At 45.2% G+C, this 17500-nt stretch overlaps 1 protein-coding gene across 1 annotated transcript in view; it reads right to left on the bottom strand.

Annotated features, from left to right (window-relative positions):
- LOC106592047 (uncharacterized) overlaps positions 1-17500 on the bottom strand; it is a 63563-nt gene that overhangs the window by 29000 nt on the left and 17063 nt on the right. Inside the window, 4 exon segments of the mRNA XM_045712705.1 lie at positions 1-382; positions 1060-3164; positions 3215-3357; positions 3959-5116. The exon segment at positions 1-382 is cut by the window's left edge and continues 216 nt beyond it. Coding sequence (XP_045568661.1) covers positions 1-382; positions 1060-3164; positions 3215-3357; positions 3959-5116 — 3788 coding nt within the window.

Here is a 17500-nt window from a genome sequence, read left to right as displayed (position 1 = left end):
GCTCCGCGCTCCCTCCGTTCTCCGAGTCCCGAACCACTTCCTGCTCTCCCAAGTTTCCCTCCTCTGTGCCACCGCCCCCGCCCCGAGACACAGGATGGTTCGGTCCGCTAACCCACCTTAACCCTTCGTCCACTCGTTCCCCTGTCCTCCGCGCTTCCTCTTCCTCCTTCCCTCTTCCAAACGTCTCACTATCAGAACAGCTGGAGGCCGGAGCCTGCTCTCCTGGAGGTGTAATCCGTCTCTCCGTCCCGTCCTCCGGACACACCGCCTCGGCCATGTCCAGATCTTCATCACCCTCTTCTTCTTCTTCATCCTCCTCTTCCTCCTCTAGGAACAGTCTCTCTCCAGAGTCTAGCAACAGATTAGTGGTCCACTCCAGGTCCTGAAGGAGGAAACAATTACACGTTTAAAATTCATTTAGGACGGCCTCGCCGTATAGGGGACGGGGGCCCTACGGCCTCGCCGTATAGGGGACGGGGGCCCTACGGCCTCGCCGTATAGGGGACGGGGGCCTACGGCCTCGCTATATAGGGGACGGGGCCCTACGGCCTCGCCATATAGGGGACGGGGCCCTACGGCCTCGCCATATAGGGAACGGGGCCCTACGGCCTCACCATATAGGGAACGGGGCCCTACGGCCTCGCTATATAAGGAACGGGGCCCTACGGCCTCGCTATATAGGGAATAGGATTTCATTTGGGACTCAGACATAGATAGACTAGTGTCCTGTCCAGGGGGTGTCCTGGTACATCAAGCTGTCTCACTACAGAAACAGGAAATAGACTAGTTTCCTGTCCAGGGGGTGTCCTGGTACATCAAGCTGTCTCACTACGGAAACAGGAAATAGACTAGTGTCCTGTCCAGGGGGTGTCCTGGTACATCGAACTGTCTCACTACGGAAACAGGAAGTAGGGCAAGAAGCCTCTAAGCTCTTCTGGCTCAGACAAGGCTTACTTCCTTTTCACAGATAAGAGCCTCAGCCAATACAACGACAACACAATAAACAACAACAACAACAATAATAATAAACAACAATAATAAACAACAAACATCCCGAACCTGCTGACACTTGTCATAGAGGTCGTCCAGTGTCTCTCTGTTGACCAGTTTAAAATGGCGTCTGAGAATGAAGAGGTTCTGCTGCCTGGTCCGTCCCTCCTCCAGCTCCCTCTCCTCCACCTGGTTCCCCTTCTCGTGCGTCACGCGGTACGGCACCACTCGCTGGCCGGAAGGGTTAACCGCGACGCCCGCCGAGACCGCAGCCGATACCTCCGGGAGGAAACGGGAAGGGTTGCCGTGGAGAACGACGAGGGTGTCGTTAGCGGGAAAGCGGTCTCCCGAGGCGTCGGTTGGGTCGTCGCGACGACTGTGGTCGAGACGCCAGAGGAAGGCGAAGTCTTGCGGGTCGGTCTGGGAGGAGCGATCTGTGTCGGCCAATGACGGAGGAGGGGAGGGGCGGTGGGGGTTAGGGTTAAGGTTAGAGTTGAGGTCAGGGTCAAGGTTAAGGTTGAGGTCGAGGTTAGGGTCAAGGTCAGGGTTAAGGTCAGGGTTGAGGTCAGGGTCAAGGTTAAGGTTAGGGTTGAGGTTAGGGTCGAGGTCAGGGTTAAGGTTAGGGTTGAGGTCAGGGTTGAGGTTAGGGTCGAGGTTAGGGTCGAGGTCAGGGTTGAGGTTTGGGTCAAGGTCAGGGTTAAGGTCAGGGTTGAGGTTAGGGTCAGGGTTAAGGTCAGGGTTGAGGTTAGGGTCAGGGTTAAGGTCGGGGTTAAGGTTAAGGTCAGAGTCGAGATTAGGGGCAAGGTCAGAGTCGAGATTAGGGGCAAGGTCAGAGTCGAGATTAGGGTCAAGGTCAGGGTCAAGGTCAGGGGCGAGGTCTATCTGTGGTTTGGGGGAGGGAGGGGTGTTGTTTGTGAAGGTGAGTGCCAGTTTGCACTGTTTCCCCGCCCTGCGACTCTGCTGCTTCCGCTCCTGACTGCCCCCACCAAGATGGCCGACTTCACCTTCCATCCTGGTCTCACTAGCATCAGTACACTGACTGACCTCACCAACATGGCTGTCTTCACCAGCTTCCACACTGCCCTCACCAATATGGCTGTCACTATCAGCACACTGACTGCCCCCACCAAGATGGCCGACTTCAACTTCCATCCTGGTCTCACTAGCATCAGTACACTGACTGACCTCACCAACATGGCCTCGATCTACCTTACCAGGATGGCTTCCCTCTACCTCCACCAAGTCTTCCTCAACTAAACCCCGAGTCGTCCCCCCCTCTACGGCGACCTGGATGGTCTCTCCCTCCCTCTGCTCCACGGTGTTGGATTCAACCACCACACAGTCAGGTAATTCCTCCCGACTCAGGACTCGGTCTTTATCAGCCTCCCCTCTCCTCCCCCCTGCCTCACCCCTCTCTCCTCCTTCAACTGAATGGTCTGAGCTCGGGGAGAAGGGGGAGAGGATGGGGGAAGGGCAGGTGGGCAGAGGGTGGGAGTCAACACCTGTCTGTAAGAGCTCTAGAAGCTTCTGGAACTCTGTGACATGAGGCCCGCTACCAGGAAGCCCTTCTGATTGGCTGCCTCTGGGACCTGCCTCCTCCCCCTCACCACCTCCCTCTTCCTCCCTCCCAGGGCGCTTCCCATTCCTTCCTCCTCCTCTTCTTCTTCTTTGCTCCAGTACCTCCTCTGAAGGCCAGTCTCCAACAAACTCCAACAACTCAGGCCTCACCCTCTCTCCCCCACCCCTCACCCCCTCTCCCCCATCCCACACCTGCTCTCCTCCATCGTTCATTTCTCCCACCAACGTCCCTCCTCCACCCTCTCTCTCTCCATCCCCCTCGCTCACTGAATGGCTAGCGTCCTTCGCTATGTCAGCAGGCTCCAGCCTATCAGAGTCCGTCTTCCTAGTTCTGCTCTTCCTCTCTTTCCTCACCCTCTGACCAATCGACTCGGAGAAAGCCACGGGCCTCTCGTCGTCACCATCGTCGCGATCTGCACTAAACACAGACTCCACCAGACAGTGGGGAATCCTTGTCTCTCCCTCTCCCTCTTCCTCTTCCTCCCCCCTTTTCCCCTCGTCCTCCTCCGGTTGCAACTGTGTGTCCGGTTCAGAGACCAGCGCTCCTAAATCAAGAATATCCTCCTCCTCGTCCGAATTCCGTGTTTTCCGAAGTGCTTTTCACTGAGGGAGAGGGACTCTGTGGACCCGTGGGCAGAGCTGTGACCCGGGGTTACGGGTCTCCCGGAGAGGCCGACCGACGACACGTCAGGAAGCGAGGAGAAGAGCTGGGGGCAGGACCTCTCAGAGCCCTGGACCAATCGCTGCTCTCCTACCAGGTCGCGGAGGGCCTTGTCTGAGGACTTGGGCCTATCAGGAGAAAGAGAGACAGAGACAGAGAGAGACAGAGAGAGACAGAGAGAGACAGAGAGAGACAGAGAGAGAGAGAGAGAGAGAGAGAGAGAGAGAGAGACAGAGAGAGAGAGAGACAGAGAGAGACAGAGAGAGACAGAGAGAGAGAGAGAGAGAGAGAGAGAGACAGAGAGAGACAGAGAGAGAGAGAGAGAGAGAGAGAGAGACAGAGAGAGACAGAGAGAGACAGAGAGAGAGAGAGAGAGAGAGAGAGAGAGAAGATCATCTTTTCATTGTGACTTCAATTCAAGAGAAAAGACGAGGCAACTATTGAGATGCAGCCTGAAACTAACCTTAGCACTAACCCTAATCCTGGCCCTGGCCCTAATCCTGGCCCTGGCCCTAATCCTGGCCCTGGCCCTAATCCTGGCCCTAATCCTAACCCTGGCCCTAGACCTGGCCCTAATCCTAACCCTGGCCCTAATCCCGGCCCTCGCCTAATCCTGGCCCTAATCCTGGCCCTAGCCCTAAACCTGGCCCTAATCCTGGCCCTAACCCTAATCCTAAACCTGGCCCTAATCCTAAACCTGGCCCTAATCCTGGCCCTATCCCTAGTCACCTGATGCTAAGGTCCTGTTGGGGGGGGGTAGTTTGAGATGCAGCCTGGGTGTGGTGAGGAAACTTACTGTGACGGGCTAGCCTCCTGATGGGGTGGGCTTGGGTCCTGATGGGGGGGTAGTTTGGCCTCCTGATGGGGTGGGCTTGGGTCCTGTTGGGGGGTAGTTTGGCCTCCTGATGGGGGGGTAGTTTGGCCTCCTGATGGGGTGGGCTTGGGTCCTGTTGGGGGGGGTAGTTTGGCCTCCTGATGGGGGGGTAGTTTGGCCTCCTGATGGGGTGGGCTTGGGTCCTGATGGGGGGTAGTTTGGCCTCCTGATGGGGTGGGCTTGAGTCCTGTTGGGGGGTAGTTTGGCCTCCTGATGGGGGGGTAGTTTGGCCTCCTGATGGGGTGGGCTTGGGTCCTGTTGGGGGGTAGTTTGGCCTCCTGATGGGGGGGTAGTTTGGCCTCCTGATGGGGTGGGCTTGGGTCCTGTTGGGGGGTAGTTTGGCCTCCTGATGGGGGTAGTTTGGCCTCCTGATGGGGTGGGCTTGGGTCCTGTTGGGGGGGTAGTTTGGCCTCCTGATGGGGGGTAGTTTGGCCTCCTGATGGGGGGTAGTTTGGCCTCCTGATGGGGTGGGCTTGGGTCCTGTTGGGGGGGTAGTTTGGCCTCCTGATGGGGGGGTAGTTTGGCCTCCTGATGGGGGGGTAGTTTGGCCTCCTGATGGGGGGGTAGTTTGGCCTCCTGATGGGGTGGGCTTGGGTCCTGTTGGGGGGGTAGTTTGGCCTCCTGATGGGGTGGGCTTGGGTCCTGTTGGGGGGGTAGTTTGGCCTCCTGATGGGGGGGTAGTTTGGCCTCCTGATGGGGGGGGTAGTTTGGCCTCCTGATGGGGGGTAGTTTGGCCTCCTGATGGGGTGGGCTTGGGTCCTGTTGGGGGGGTAGTTTGGCCTCCTGATGGGGGGGTAGTTTGGCCTCCTGATGGGGTGGGCTTGGGTCCTGATGGGGGGGTAGTTTGGCCTCCTGATGGGGTGGGCTTGGGTCCTGTTGGGGGGTAGTTTGGCCTCCTGATGCGGTGGTAGTTTGGGCGAGAGCTCCCCATGATGGAGTGAATGGTCACGTGACGATCATAATTATCCATCATTCGACGGATCTTCTCTGCTTTAACACTGTGCCTAGTACGTCTAGAGAGAGAGGGGAGAGAGGGGGGAGAGGGAGGAGAGAGGAGGGAGAGAGGGAGGGAGAGGAGGGGGGAGAGAGAAAGAGGGGGAAAGGAGGGAGAGAAAGAGGAGGGGGAGAGAAGGGGAGAGAGAAAGAGGGGGGAGAGGAGGGAGAGAAAGAGGAGGAGGGAGAGGAGGGCGAGAGAGAAAGAGGGGGAGAGGGAGGGAGAGAGGGAGGGAGGGGAGAGAGGGAGGGAGGGGGGAGGGAGAGAGGTGGGGAGAGAAAGAGGAGGGGGAGAGGAGGGGAGAGAGAAAGAGGGGGGAGAGGAGGGGAGAGAGGGGGAGAGAAAGAGGAGGGGAGAGAAAGAGGAGGGGGGAGAGGAGGGGGAAGAGAGAAAGAGGGGGGAGAGGAGGGGAGAGAGGGGGAGAGAAAGAGGAGGGGGAGAGAAAGAGGAGGGGGAGAGGAGGGGGAAGAGAGAAAGAGGGGAGAGAGGGGGGAGAGAAAGAGGAGGGGGAGATAAAGAGGAGGGGGAGAGGAGGGGAAGAGAGAAAGAGGGGGGAGAGGAGGGGAGAGAGGGGGAGAGAAAGAGGAGGGGAGAGAAAGAGGAGGGGGAGAGGAAGGGGAAGAGAGAAAGAGGGGTTATCCATTTAGTTTTTCATTACGACTTCAATTCAAATAAATTCGTAATAACTTTATTAGTGGTTTGTTTACATTAAATCAAAGTCTACTGTTTGCCATAATGTACATTGAGACATATTGTGACTAAACGAAACGACATAATAAAAAGACACGATATTAACAAAACCAGATAAATGACAGAAAACACAACTCAGCTGTTTATACAACAAAAAACGGCAAACTATTGGAGAATGGTAGCAGACTGTATTACCATATAGACAACCTAGATGGTAAACTATTGGAGAATGGTAGCAGACTGTATTACCATATAGACAACCTAGATGGTAAACTATTGGAGAATGGTAGCAGACTGTATTACCATATAGACAACCTAGATGGTAAACTATTGGAGAATGGTAGCAGACTGTATTACCACCAGGTATAGACAACCTAGATGGTAAACTATTGGAGAATGGTAGCAGACTGTATTACCATATAGACAACCTAGATGGTAAACTATTGGAGAATGGTAGCAGACTGTATTACCACCAGGTATAGACAACCTAGATGGTAAACTATTGGAGAATGGTAGCAGACTGTATTACCACCAGGTATAGACAAACTAGATGGTAAACTATTGGAGAATGGTAGCAGACTGTATTACCATATAGACAACCTAGATGGTAAACTACTGGAGAATGGTAGCAGACTGTATTACCATATAGACAACCTAGATGGTAAACTATTGGAGAATGGTAGCAGACTGTATTACCATATAGACAACCTAGATGGTAAACTATTGGAGAATGGTAGCAGACTGTATTACCATATAGACAACCTAGATGGTCAACTATTGGAGAATGGTAGCAGACTGTATTACCATATAGACAACCTAGATGGTAAACTATTGGAGAATGGTAGCAGACTGTATTACCACCAGGTATAGACAACCTAGATGGTAAACTATTGGAGAATGGTAGCAGACTGTATTACCATATAGACAACCTAGATGGTAAACTATTGGAGAATGGTAGCAGACTGTATTACCATATAGACAACCTAGATGGTAAACTATTGGAGAATGGTAGCAGACTGTATTACCACCAGGTATAAACAACCTAGATGGTAAACTATTGGAGAATGGTAGCAGACTGTATTACCACCAGGTATAAACAACCTAGATGGTAAACTATTGAGAATGGTAGCAGCCTGTATTACCATATAGACAACCTAGATGGTAAACTATTGGAGAATGGTAGCAGACTGTATTACCACCAGGTATAGACAACCTAGATGGTAAACTATTGGAGAATGGTAGCAGACTGTATTACCATATAGACAACCTAGATGGTAAACTACTGGAGAATGGTAGCAGACTGTATTACCATATAGACAACCTAGATGGTAAACTATTGGAGAATGGTAGCAGACTGTATTACCATATAGACAACCTAGATGGTAAACTATTGGAGAATGGTAGCAGACTGTATTACCATATAGACAACCTAGATGGTAAACTATTGGAGAATGGTAGCAGACTGTATTACCATATAGACAACCTAGATGGTAAACTATTGGAGAATGGTAGCAGACTGTATTACCATATAGACAACCTAGATGGTAAACTATTGGAGAATGGTAGCAGACTGTATTACCATATAAACAACCTAGATGGTAAACTATAGAGAATGGTAGCAGACTGTATTACCACCAGGTATAGACAACCTAGATGGTAAACTATTGGAGAATGGTAGCAGACTGTATTACCATATAGACAACCTAGATGGTAAACTATTGGAGAATGGTAGCAGACTGTATTACCACCAGGTATAGACAACCTAGATGGTAAACTATTGCAGAATGGTAGCAGACTGTATTACCATATAGACAACCTAGATGGTAAACTATTGGAGAATGGTAGCAGGCTGTATTACCATATAGACAACCTAGATGGTAAACTATTGGAGAATGGTAGCAGACTGTATTACCACCAGGTATGGACAACCTAGATGGTAAACTATTGGAGAATGGTAGCAGACTGTATTACCATATAGACAACCTAGATGGTAAACTATTGGAGAATGGTAGCAGAATGTATTACCATATAGACAACCTAGATGGTAAACTATTGGAGAATGGTAGCAGACTGTATTACCACCAGGTATAGACAACCTAGATGGTAAAGTATTGGAGAATGGTAGCAGACTGTATTACCATATAGACAACCTAGATGGTAAACTATTGGAGAATGGTAGCAGCCTGTATTACCACCAGGTATGGACAACCTAGATGGTAAACTATTGGAGAATGGTAGCAGCCTGTATTACCATATAGACAACCTAGATGGTAAACTATTGGAGAATGGTAGCAGACTGTATTACCATATAGACAACCTAGATGGTAAACTATTGGAGAATGGTAGCAGACTGTATTACCATATAGACAACCTAGATGGTAAACTATTGGAGAATGGTAGCAGACTGTATTACCACCCGGTATAGACAACCTAGATGGTAAACTATTGGAGAATGGTAGCAGACTGTATTACCATATAGATAACCTAGATGGTAAACTATTGGAGAATGGTAGCAGACTGTATTACCATATAGACAACCTAGATGGTAAACTATTGGAGAATGGTAGCAGACTGTATTACCACCAGGTATAGACAACCTAGATGGTAAACTATTGGAGAATGGTAGCAGACTGTATTACCATATAGACAACCTAGATGGTAAACTATTGGAGAATGGTAGCAGCCTGTATTACCACCAGGTATGGACAACCTAGATGGTAAACTATTGGAGAATGGTAGCAGACTGTATTACCACCAGGTATAGACAACCTAGATGGTAAACTATTGGAGAATGGTAGCAGACTGTATTACCAGGTATAGACAACCTAGATGGTAAACTATTGGAGAATGGTAGCAGACTGTATTACCACCAGGTATAGACAACCTAGATGGTAAACTATTGGAGAATGGTAGCAGACTGTATTACCACCAGGTATAGACAACCTAGATGGTAAACTATTGGAGAATGGTAGCAGACTGTATTACCATATAGATAACCTAGATGGTAAACTTTTGGAGAATGGTAGCAGACTGTATTACCATATAGACAACCTAGATGGTCAACTATTGGAGAATGGTAGCAGACTGTATTACCATATAGACAACCTAGATGGTAAACAATTGGAGAATGGTAGCAGACTGTATTACCACCAGGTATAGACAACCTAGATGGTAAACTATTGGAGAATGGTAGCAGACTGTATTACCATATAGATAACCTAGATGGTAAACTATTGGAGAATGGTAGCAGACTGTATTACCACCAGGTATAGACAACCTAGATGGTAAACTATTGGAGAATGGTAGCAGACTGTATTACCATATAGACAACCTAGATGGTAAACTATTGGAGAATGGTAGCAGACTGTATTACCACCAGGTATAGACAACCTAGATGGTAAACTATTGGAGAATGGTAGCAGACTGTATTACCACCAGGTATAGACAACCTAGATGGTAAACTATTGGAGAATGGTAGCAGACTGTATTACCATCAGGTATAGATAACCTAGATGGTAAACTATTGGAGAATGGTAGCAGACTGTATTACCACCAGGTATAGACAACCTAGATGGTAAACTATTGGAGAATGGTAGCAGACTGTATTACCATATAGACAACCTAGATGGTAAACTATTGGAGAATGGTAGCAGACTGTATTACCACCAGGTATAGACAACCTAGATGGTAAACTATTGGAGAATGGTAGCAGACTGTATTACCACCAGGTATGGACAACCTAGATGGTAAACTATTGGAGAATGGTAGCAGACTGTATTACCATATAGACAACCTAGATGGTAAACTATTGGAGAATGGTAGCAGACTGTATTACCATATCGACAACCTAGATGGTAAACTATTGGAGAATGGTAGCAGACTGTATTACCAGGTATAGACAACCTAGATGGTAACCTATTGGAGAATGGTAGCAGACTGTATTACCATATAGACAACCTAGATGGTAAACTATTGGAGAATGGTAGCAGACTGTATTACCACCAGGTATAGACAACCTAGATGGTAAACTATTGGAGAATGGTAGCAGACTGTATTACCATATAGACAACCTAGATGGTAAACTATTGGAGAATGGTAGCAGACTGTATTACCACCCGGTATAGACAACCTAGATGGTAAACTATTGGAGAATGGTAGCAGACTGTATTACCATATAGATAACCTAGATGGTAAACTATTGGAGAATGGTAGCAGACTGTATTACCATATAGACAACCTAGATGGTAAACTATTGGAGAATGGTAGCAGACTGTATTACCACCAGGTATAGACAACCTAGATGGTAAACTATTGGAGAATGGTAGCAGACTGTATTACCATATAGACAACCTAGATGGTAAACTATTGGAGAATGGTAGCAGCCTGTATTACCACCAGGTATGGACAACCTAGATGGTAAACTATTGGAGAATGGTAGCAGACTGTATTACCACCAGGTATAGACAACCTAGATGGTAAACTATTGGAGAATGGTAGCAGACTGTATTACCAGGTATAGACAACCTAGATGGTAAACTATTGGAGAATGGTAGCAGACTGTATTACCACCAGGTATAGACAACCTAGATGGTAAACTATTGGAGAATGGTAGCAGACTGTATTACCACCAGGTATAGACAACCTAGATGGTAAACTATTGGAGAATGGTAGCAGACTGTATTACCACCAGGTATAGACAACCTAGATGGTAAACTATTGGAGAATGGTAGCAGACTGTATTACCATATAGACAACCTAGATGGTAAACTTTTGGAGAATGGTAGCAGACTGTATTACCATATAGACAACCTAGATGGTCAACTATTGGAGAATGGTAGCAGACTGTATTACCATATAGACAACCTAGATGGTAAACAATTGGAGAATGGTAGCAGACTGTATTACCACCAGGTATAGACAACCTAGATGGTAAACTATTGGAGAATGGTAGCAGACTGTATTACCATATAGATAACCTAGATGGTAAACTATTGGAGAATGGTAGCAGACTGTATTACCACCAGGTATAGACAACCTAGATGGTAAACTATTGGAGAATGGTAGCAGACTGTATTACCATATAGACAACCTAGATGGTAAACTATTGGAGAATGGTAGCAGACTGTATTACCACCAGGTATAGACAACCTAGATGGTAAACTATTGGAGAATGGTAGCAGACTGTATTACCACCAGGTATAGACAACCTAGATGGTAAACTATTGGAGAATGGTAGCAGACTGTATTACCATCAGGTATAGATAACCTAGATGGTAAACTATTGGAGAATGGTAGCAGACTGTATTACCACCAGGTATAGACAACCTAGATGGTAAACTATTGGAGAATGGTAGCAGACTGTATTACCATATAGACAACCTAGATGGTAAACTATTGGAGAATGGTAGCAGACTGTATTACCATATAGACAACCTAGATGGTAAACTATTGGAGAATGGTAGCAAACTGTATTACCACCAGGTATAGACAACCTAGATGGTAAACTATTGGAGAATGGTAGCAGACTGTATTACCACCAGGTATAGACAACCTAGATGGTAAACTATTGGAGAATGGTAGCAGCCTGTATTACCATATAGACAACCTAGATGGTAAACTATTGGAGAATGGTAGCAGACTGTATTACCACTATAGACAACCTAGATGGTAAACTATTGGAGAATGGTAGCAGACTGTATTACCACCAGGTATAGACAACCTAGATGGTAAACTATTGGAGAATGGTAGCAGACTGTATTACCATATAGACAACCTAGATGGTAAACTATTGGAGAATGGTAGCAGACTGTATTACCACCAGGTATAGACAACCTAGATGGTAAACTATTGGAGAATGGTAGCAGACTGTATTACCACCAGGTATGGACAACCTAGATGGTAAACTATTGGAGAATGGTAGCAGACTGTATTACCATATAGACAACCTAGATGGTAAACTATTGGAGAATGGTAGCAGACTGTATTACCATATAGACAACCTAGATGGTAAACTATTGGAGAATGGTAGCAGACTGTATTACCAGGTATAGACAACCTAGATGGTAACCTATTGGAGAATGGTAGCAGACTGTATTACCATATAGACAACCTAGATGGTAAACTATTGGAGAATGGTAGCAGACTGTATTACCACCAGGTATAGACAACCTAGATGGTAAACTATTGGAGAATGGTAGCAGACTGTATTACCATATAGTCAACCTAGATGGTAAACTATTGGAGAATGGTAGCAGACTGTATTACCACCCGGTATAGACAACCTAGATGGTAAACTATTGGAGAATGGTAGCAGACTGTATTACCATATAGATAACCTAGATGGTAAACTATTGGAGAATGGTAGCAGCCTGTATTACCACCAGGTATGGACAACCTAGATGGTAAACTATTGGAGAATGGTAGCAGACTGTATTACCACCAGGTATAGACAACCTAGATGGTAAACTATTGGAGAATGGTAGCAGACTGTATTACCAGGTATAGACAACCTAGATGGTAAACTATTGGAGAATGGTAGCAGTCTGTATTACCACCAGGTATAGACAACCTAGATGGTAAACTATTGGAGAATGGTAGCAGACTGTATTACCACCAGGTATAGACAACCTAGATGGTAAACTATTGGAGAATGGTAGCAGACTGTATTACCACCAGGTATAGACAACCTAGATGGTAAACTATTGGAGAATGGTAGCAGACTGTATTACCATATAGATAACCTAGATGGTAAACTTTTGGAGAATGGTAGCAGACTGTATTACCATATAGACAACCTAGATGGTCAAATATTGGAGAATGGTAGCAGACTGTATTACCATATAGACAACCTAGATGGTAAACAATTGGAGAATGGTAGCAGACTGTATTACCACCAGGTATAGACAACCTAGATGGTAAACTATTGGAGAATGGTAGCAGACTGTATTACCATATAGATAACCTAGATGGTAAACTATTGGAGAATGGTAGCAGACTGTATTACCACCAGGTATAGACAACCTAGATGGTAAACTATTGGAGAATGGTAGCAGACTGTATTACCATATAGACAACCTAGATGGTAAACTATTGGAGAATGGTAGCAGACTGTATTACCACCAGGTATAGACAACCTAGATGGTAAACTATTGGAGAATGGTAGCAGACTGTATTACCACCAGGTATAGACAACCTAGATGGTAAACTATTGGAGAATGGTAGCAGACAGTATTACCATATAGACAACCTAGATGGTAAACTATTGGAGAATGGTAGCAGACTGTATTACCATATAGACAACCTAGATGGTAAACTATTGGAGAATGGTAGCAGACTGTATTACCACCAGGTATAGACAACCTAGATGGTAAACTATTGGAGAATGGTAGCAGACTGTATTACCATATAGACAACCTAGATGGTAAACTATTGGAGAATGGTAGCAGACTGTATTACCACCAGGTATAGACAACCTAGATGGTAAACTATTGAAGAATGGTAGCAGACTGTATTACCATATAGACAACCTAGATGGTAAACTATTGGAGAATGGTAGCAGACTGTATTACCACCAGGTATAGACAACCTAGATGGTAAACTATTGGAGAATGGTAGCAGACTGTATTACCACAGGTATAGACAACCTAGATGGTAAACTATTGGAGAATGGTAGCAGACTGTATTACCATATAGACAACCTAGATGGTAAACTATTGGAGAATGGTAGCAGACTGTATTACCATATAGACAACCTAGATGGTAAACTATTGGAGAATGGTAGCAGACTGTATTACCACCAGGTATAGACAACCTAGATGGTAAACTATTGGAGAATGGTAGCAGACTGTATTACCATATAGACAACCTAGATGGTAAACTATTGGAGAATGGTAGCAGACTGTATTACCACCAGGTATAGACAACCTAGATGGTAAACTATTGGAGAATGGTAGCAGACTGTATTACCACCAGGTATGGACAACCTAGATGGTAAACTATTGGAGAATGGTAGCAGTCTGTATTACCATATAGACAACCTAGATGGTAAACTATTGGAGAATGGTAGCAGACTGTATTACCATATAGACAACCTAGATGGTAAACTATTGGAGAATGGTAGCAGACTGTATTACCAGGTATAGACAACCTAGATGGTAACCTATTGGAGAATGGTAGCAGACTGTATTACCATATAGACAACCTAGATGGTAAACTATTGGAGAATGGTAGCAGACTGTATTACCACCAGGTATAGACAACCTAGATGATAAACTATTGGAGAATGGTAGCAGACTGTATTACCATATAGACAACCTAGATGGTAAACTATTGGAGAATGGTAGCAGACTGTATTACCACCAGGTATAGACAACCTAGATGGTAAACAATTGGAGAATGGTAGCAGACTGTATTACCAGGTATAGACAACCTAGATGGTAAACTATTGGAGAATGGTAGCAGACTGTATTACCATATAGACAACCTAGATGGTAAACTATTGGAGAATGGTAGCAGACTGTATTACCACCAGGTATAGACAACCTAGATGGTAAACTATTGGAGAATGGTAGCAGACTGTATCACCATATAGACAACCTAGATGGTAAACTATTGGAGAATGGTAGCAGACTGTATTACCATATAGACAACCTAGATGGTAAACTATTGGAGAATGGTAGCAGACTGTGTTACCATATAGACAACCTAGATGGTAAACTATTGGAGAATGGTAGCAGACTGTATTACCACCAGGTATAGACAACCTAGATGGTAAACTTTTGGAGAATGGTAGCAGACTGTATTACCATATAGACAACCTAGATGGTAAACTATTGGAGAATGGTAGCAGCCTGTATTACCACCAGGTATGGACAACCTAGATGGTAAACTATTGGAGAATGGTAGCAGACTGTATTACCACCAGGTATAGACAACCTAGATGGTAAACTATTGGAGAATGGTAGCAGACTGTATTACCAGGTATAGACAACCTAGATGGTAAACTATTGGAGAATGGTAGCAGACTGTATTACCACCAGGTATAGACAACCTAGATGGTAAACTATTGGAGAATGGTAGCAGACTGTATTACCACCAGGTATAGACAACCTAGATGGTAAACTATTGGAGAATGGTAGCAGACTGTATTACCATATAGACAACCTAGATGGTAAACTATTGGAGAATGGTAGCAGACTGTATTACCATATAGACAACCTAGATGGTAAACTATTGGAGAATGGTAGCAGACTGTATTACCACCAGGTATAGACAACCTAGATGGTAAACTATTGGAGAATGGTAGCAGACTGTATTACCATATAGACAACCTAGATGGTAAACTATTGGAGAATGGTAGCAGACTGTATTACCACCAGGTATAGACAACCTAGATGGTAAACTATTGAAGAATGGTAGCAGACTGTATTACCATATAGACAACCTAGATGGTAAACTATTGGAGAATGGTAGCAGACTGTATTACCACCAGGTATAGACAACCTAGATGGTAAACTATTGGAGAATGGTAGCAGACTGTATTACCAGGTATAGACAACCTAGATGGTAAACTATTGGAGAATGGTAGCAGACTGTATTACCAGGTATAGACAACCTAGATGGTAAACTATTGGAGAATGGTAGCAGACTGTATTACCACCAGGTATAGACAACCTAGATGGTAAACTATTGGAGAATGGTAGCAGACTGTATCACCATATAGACAACCTAGATGGTAAACTATTGGAGAATGGTAGCAGACTGTATTACCATATAGACAACCTAGATGGTAAACTATTGGAGAATGGTAGCAGACTGTATTACCATATAGACAACCTAGATGGTAAACTATTGGAGAATGGTAGCAGACTGTATTACCACCAGGTATAGACAACCTAGATGGTAAACTTTTGGAGAATGGTAGCAGACTGTATTACCATATAGACAACCTAGATGGTAAACTATTGGAGAATGGTAGCAGCCTGTATTACCACCAGGTATGGACAACCTAGATGGTAAACTATTGGAGAATGGTAGCAGACTGTATTACCACCAGGTATAGACAACCTAGATGGTAAACTATTGGAGAATGGTAGCAGACTGTATTACCAGGTATAGACAACCTAGATGGTAAACTATTGGAGAATGGTAGCAGACTGTATTACCACCAGGTATAGACAACCTAGATGGTAAACTATTGGAGAATGGTAGCAGACTGTATTACCACCAGGTATAGACAACCTAGATGGTAAACTATTGGAGAATGGTAGCAGACTGTATTACCATATAGACAACCTAGATGGTAAACTATTGGAGAATGGTAGCAGACTGTATTACCATATAGACAACCTAGATGGTAAACTATTGGAGAATGGTAGCAGACTGTATTACCACCAGGTATAGACAACCTAGATGGTAAACTATTGGAGAATGGTAGCAGACTGTATTACCATATAGACAACCTAGATGGTAAACTATTGGAGAATGGTAGCAGACTGTATTACCACCAGGTATAGACAACCTAGATGGTAAACTATTGGAGAATGGTAGCAGACTGTATTACCACCAGGTATGGACAACCTAGATGGTAAACTATTGGAGAATGGTAGCAGACTGTATTACCATATAGACAACCTAGATGGTAAACTATTGGAGAATGGTAGCAGACTGTATTACCATATAGACAACCTAGATGGTAAACTATTGGAGAATGGTAGCAGACTGTATTACCAGGTATAGACAACCTAGATGGTAACCTATTGGAGAATGGTAGCAGACTGTATTACCATATAGACAACATAGATGGTAAACTATTGGAGAATGGTAGCAGACTGTATTACCACCAGGTATAGACAACCTAGATGGTAAACTATTGGAGAATGGTAGCAGACTGTATTACCATATAGACAACCTAGATGGTAAACTATTGGAGAATGGTAGCAGACTGTATTACCACCAGGTATAGACAACCTAGATGGTAAACTATTGGAGAATGGTAGCAGACTGTATTACCAGGTATAGACAACCTAGATGGTAAACTATTGGAGAATGGTAGCAGACTGTATTACCACCTATAGACAACCTAGATGCTAAACTATTGGAGAATGGTAGCAGACTGTATTACCACCAGGTATAGACAACCTAGATGGTAAACTATTGGAGAATGGTAGCAGACTGTATTACCACCAGGTATAGACAACCTAGATGGTAAACTATTGGAGAATGGTAGCAGACTGTATTACCACCAGGTATAGACAACCTATATGGTAAACTATTGGAGAATGGTAGCAGACTGTATTACCACCAGGTATAGACAACCTAGATGGTAAACTATTGGAGAATGGTAGCAGCCTGTATTACCATATAGACAACCTAGATGGTAAACTATTGGAGAATGGTAGCAGACTGTATTACCATATAGACAACCTAGATGGTAAACTATTGGAGAATGGTAGCAGACTGTATTACCACCAGGTATAGACAACCTAGATGGTAAACTATTGGAGAATGGTAGCAGACTGTATTACCACCTATAGACAACCTAGATGGTAAACTATTGGAGAATGGTAGCAGACTGTATTACCACCAGGTATAGACAACCTAGATGGTAAACTATTGGAGAATGGTAGCAGACTGTATTACCACCAGGTATGGTAGCAGACTGTATTCCATAAGACAACCTAGATGGTAAACTATTGGAGAATGGTAGCAGACT

This window comes from Salmo salar, unplaced genomic scaffold (genome assembly GCF_905237065.1).
Source record: "Salmo salar unplaced genomic scaffold, Ssal_v3.1, whole genome shotgun sequence".
Lineage (NCBI taxonomy): Eukaryota > Metazoa > Chordata > Actinopteri > Salmoniformes > Salmonidae > Salmo > Salmo salar.
The sequence above is the reverse complement of the archived record's forward strand: the minus strand, read 5'-3'. Positions and strand labels throughout refer to the sequence as shown.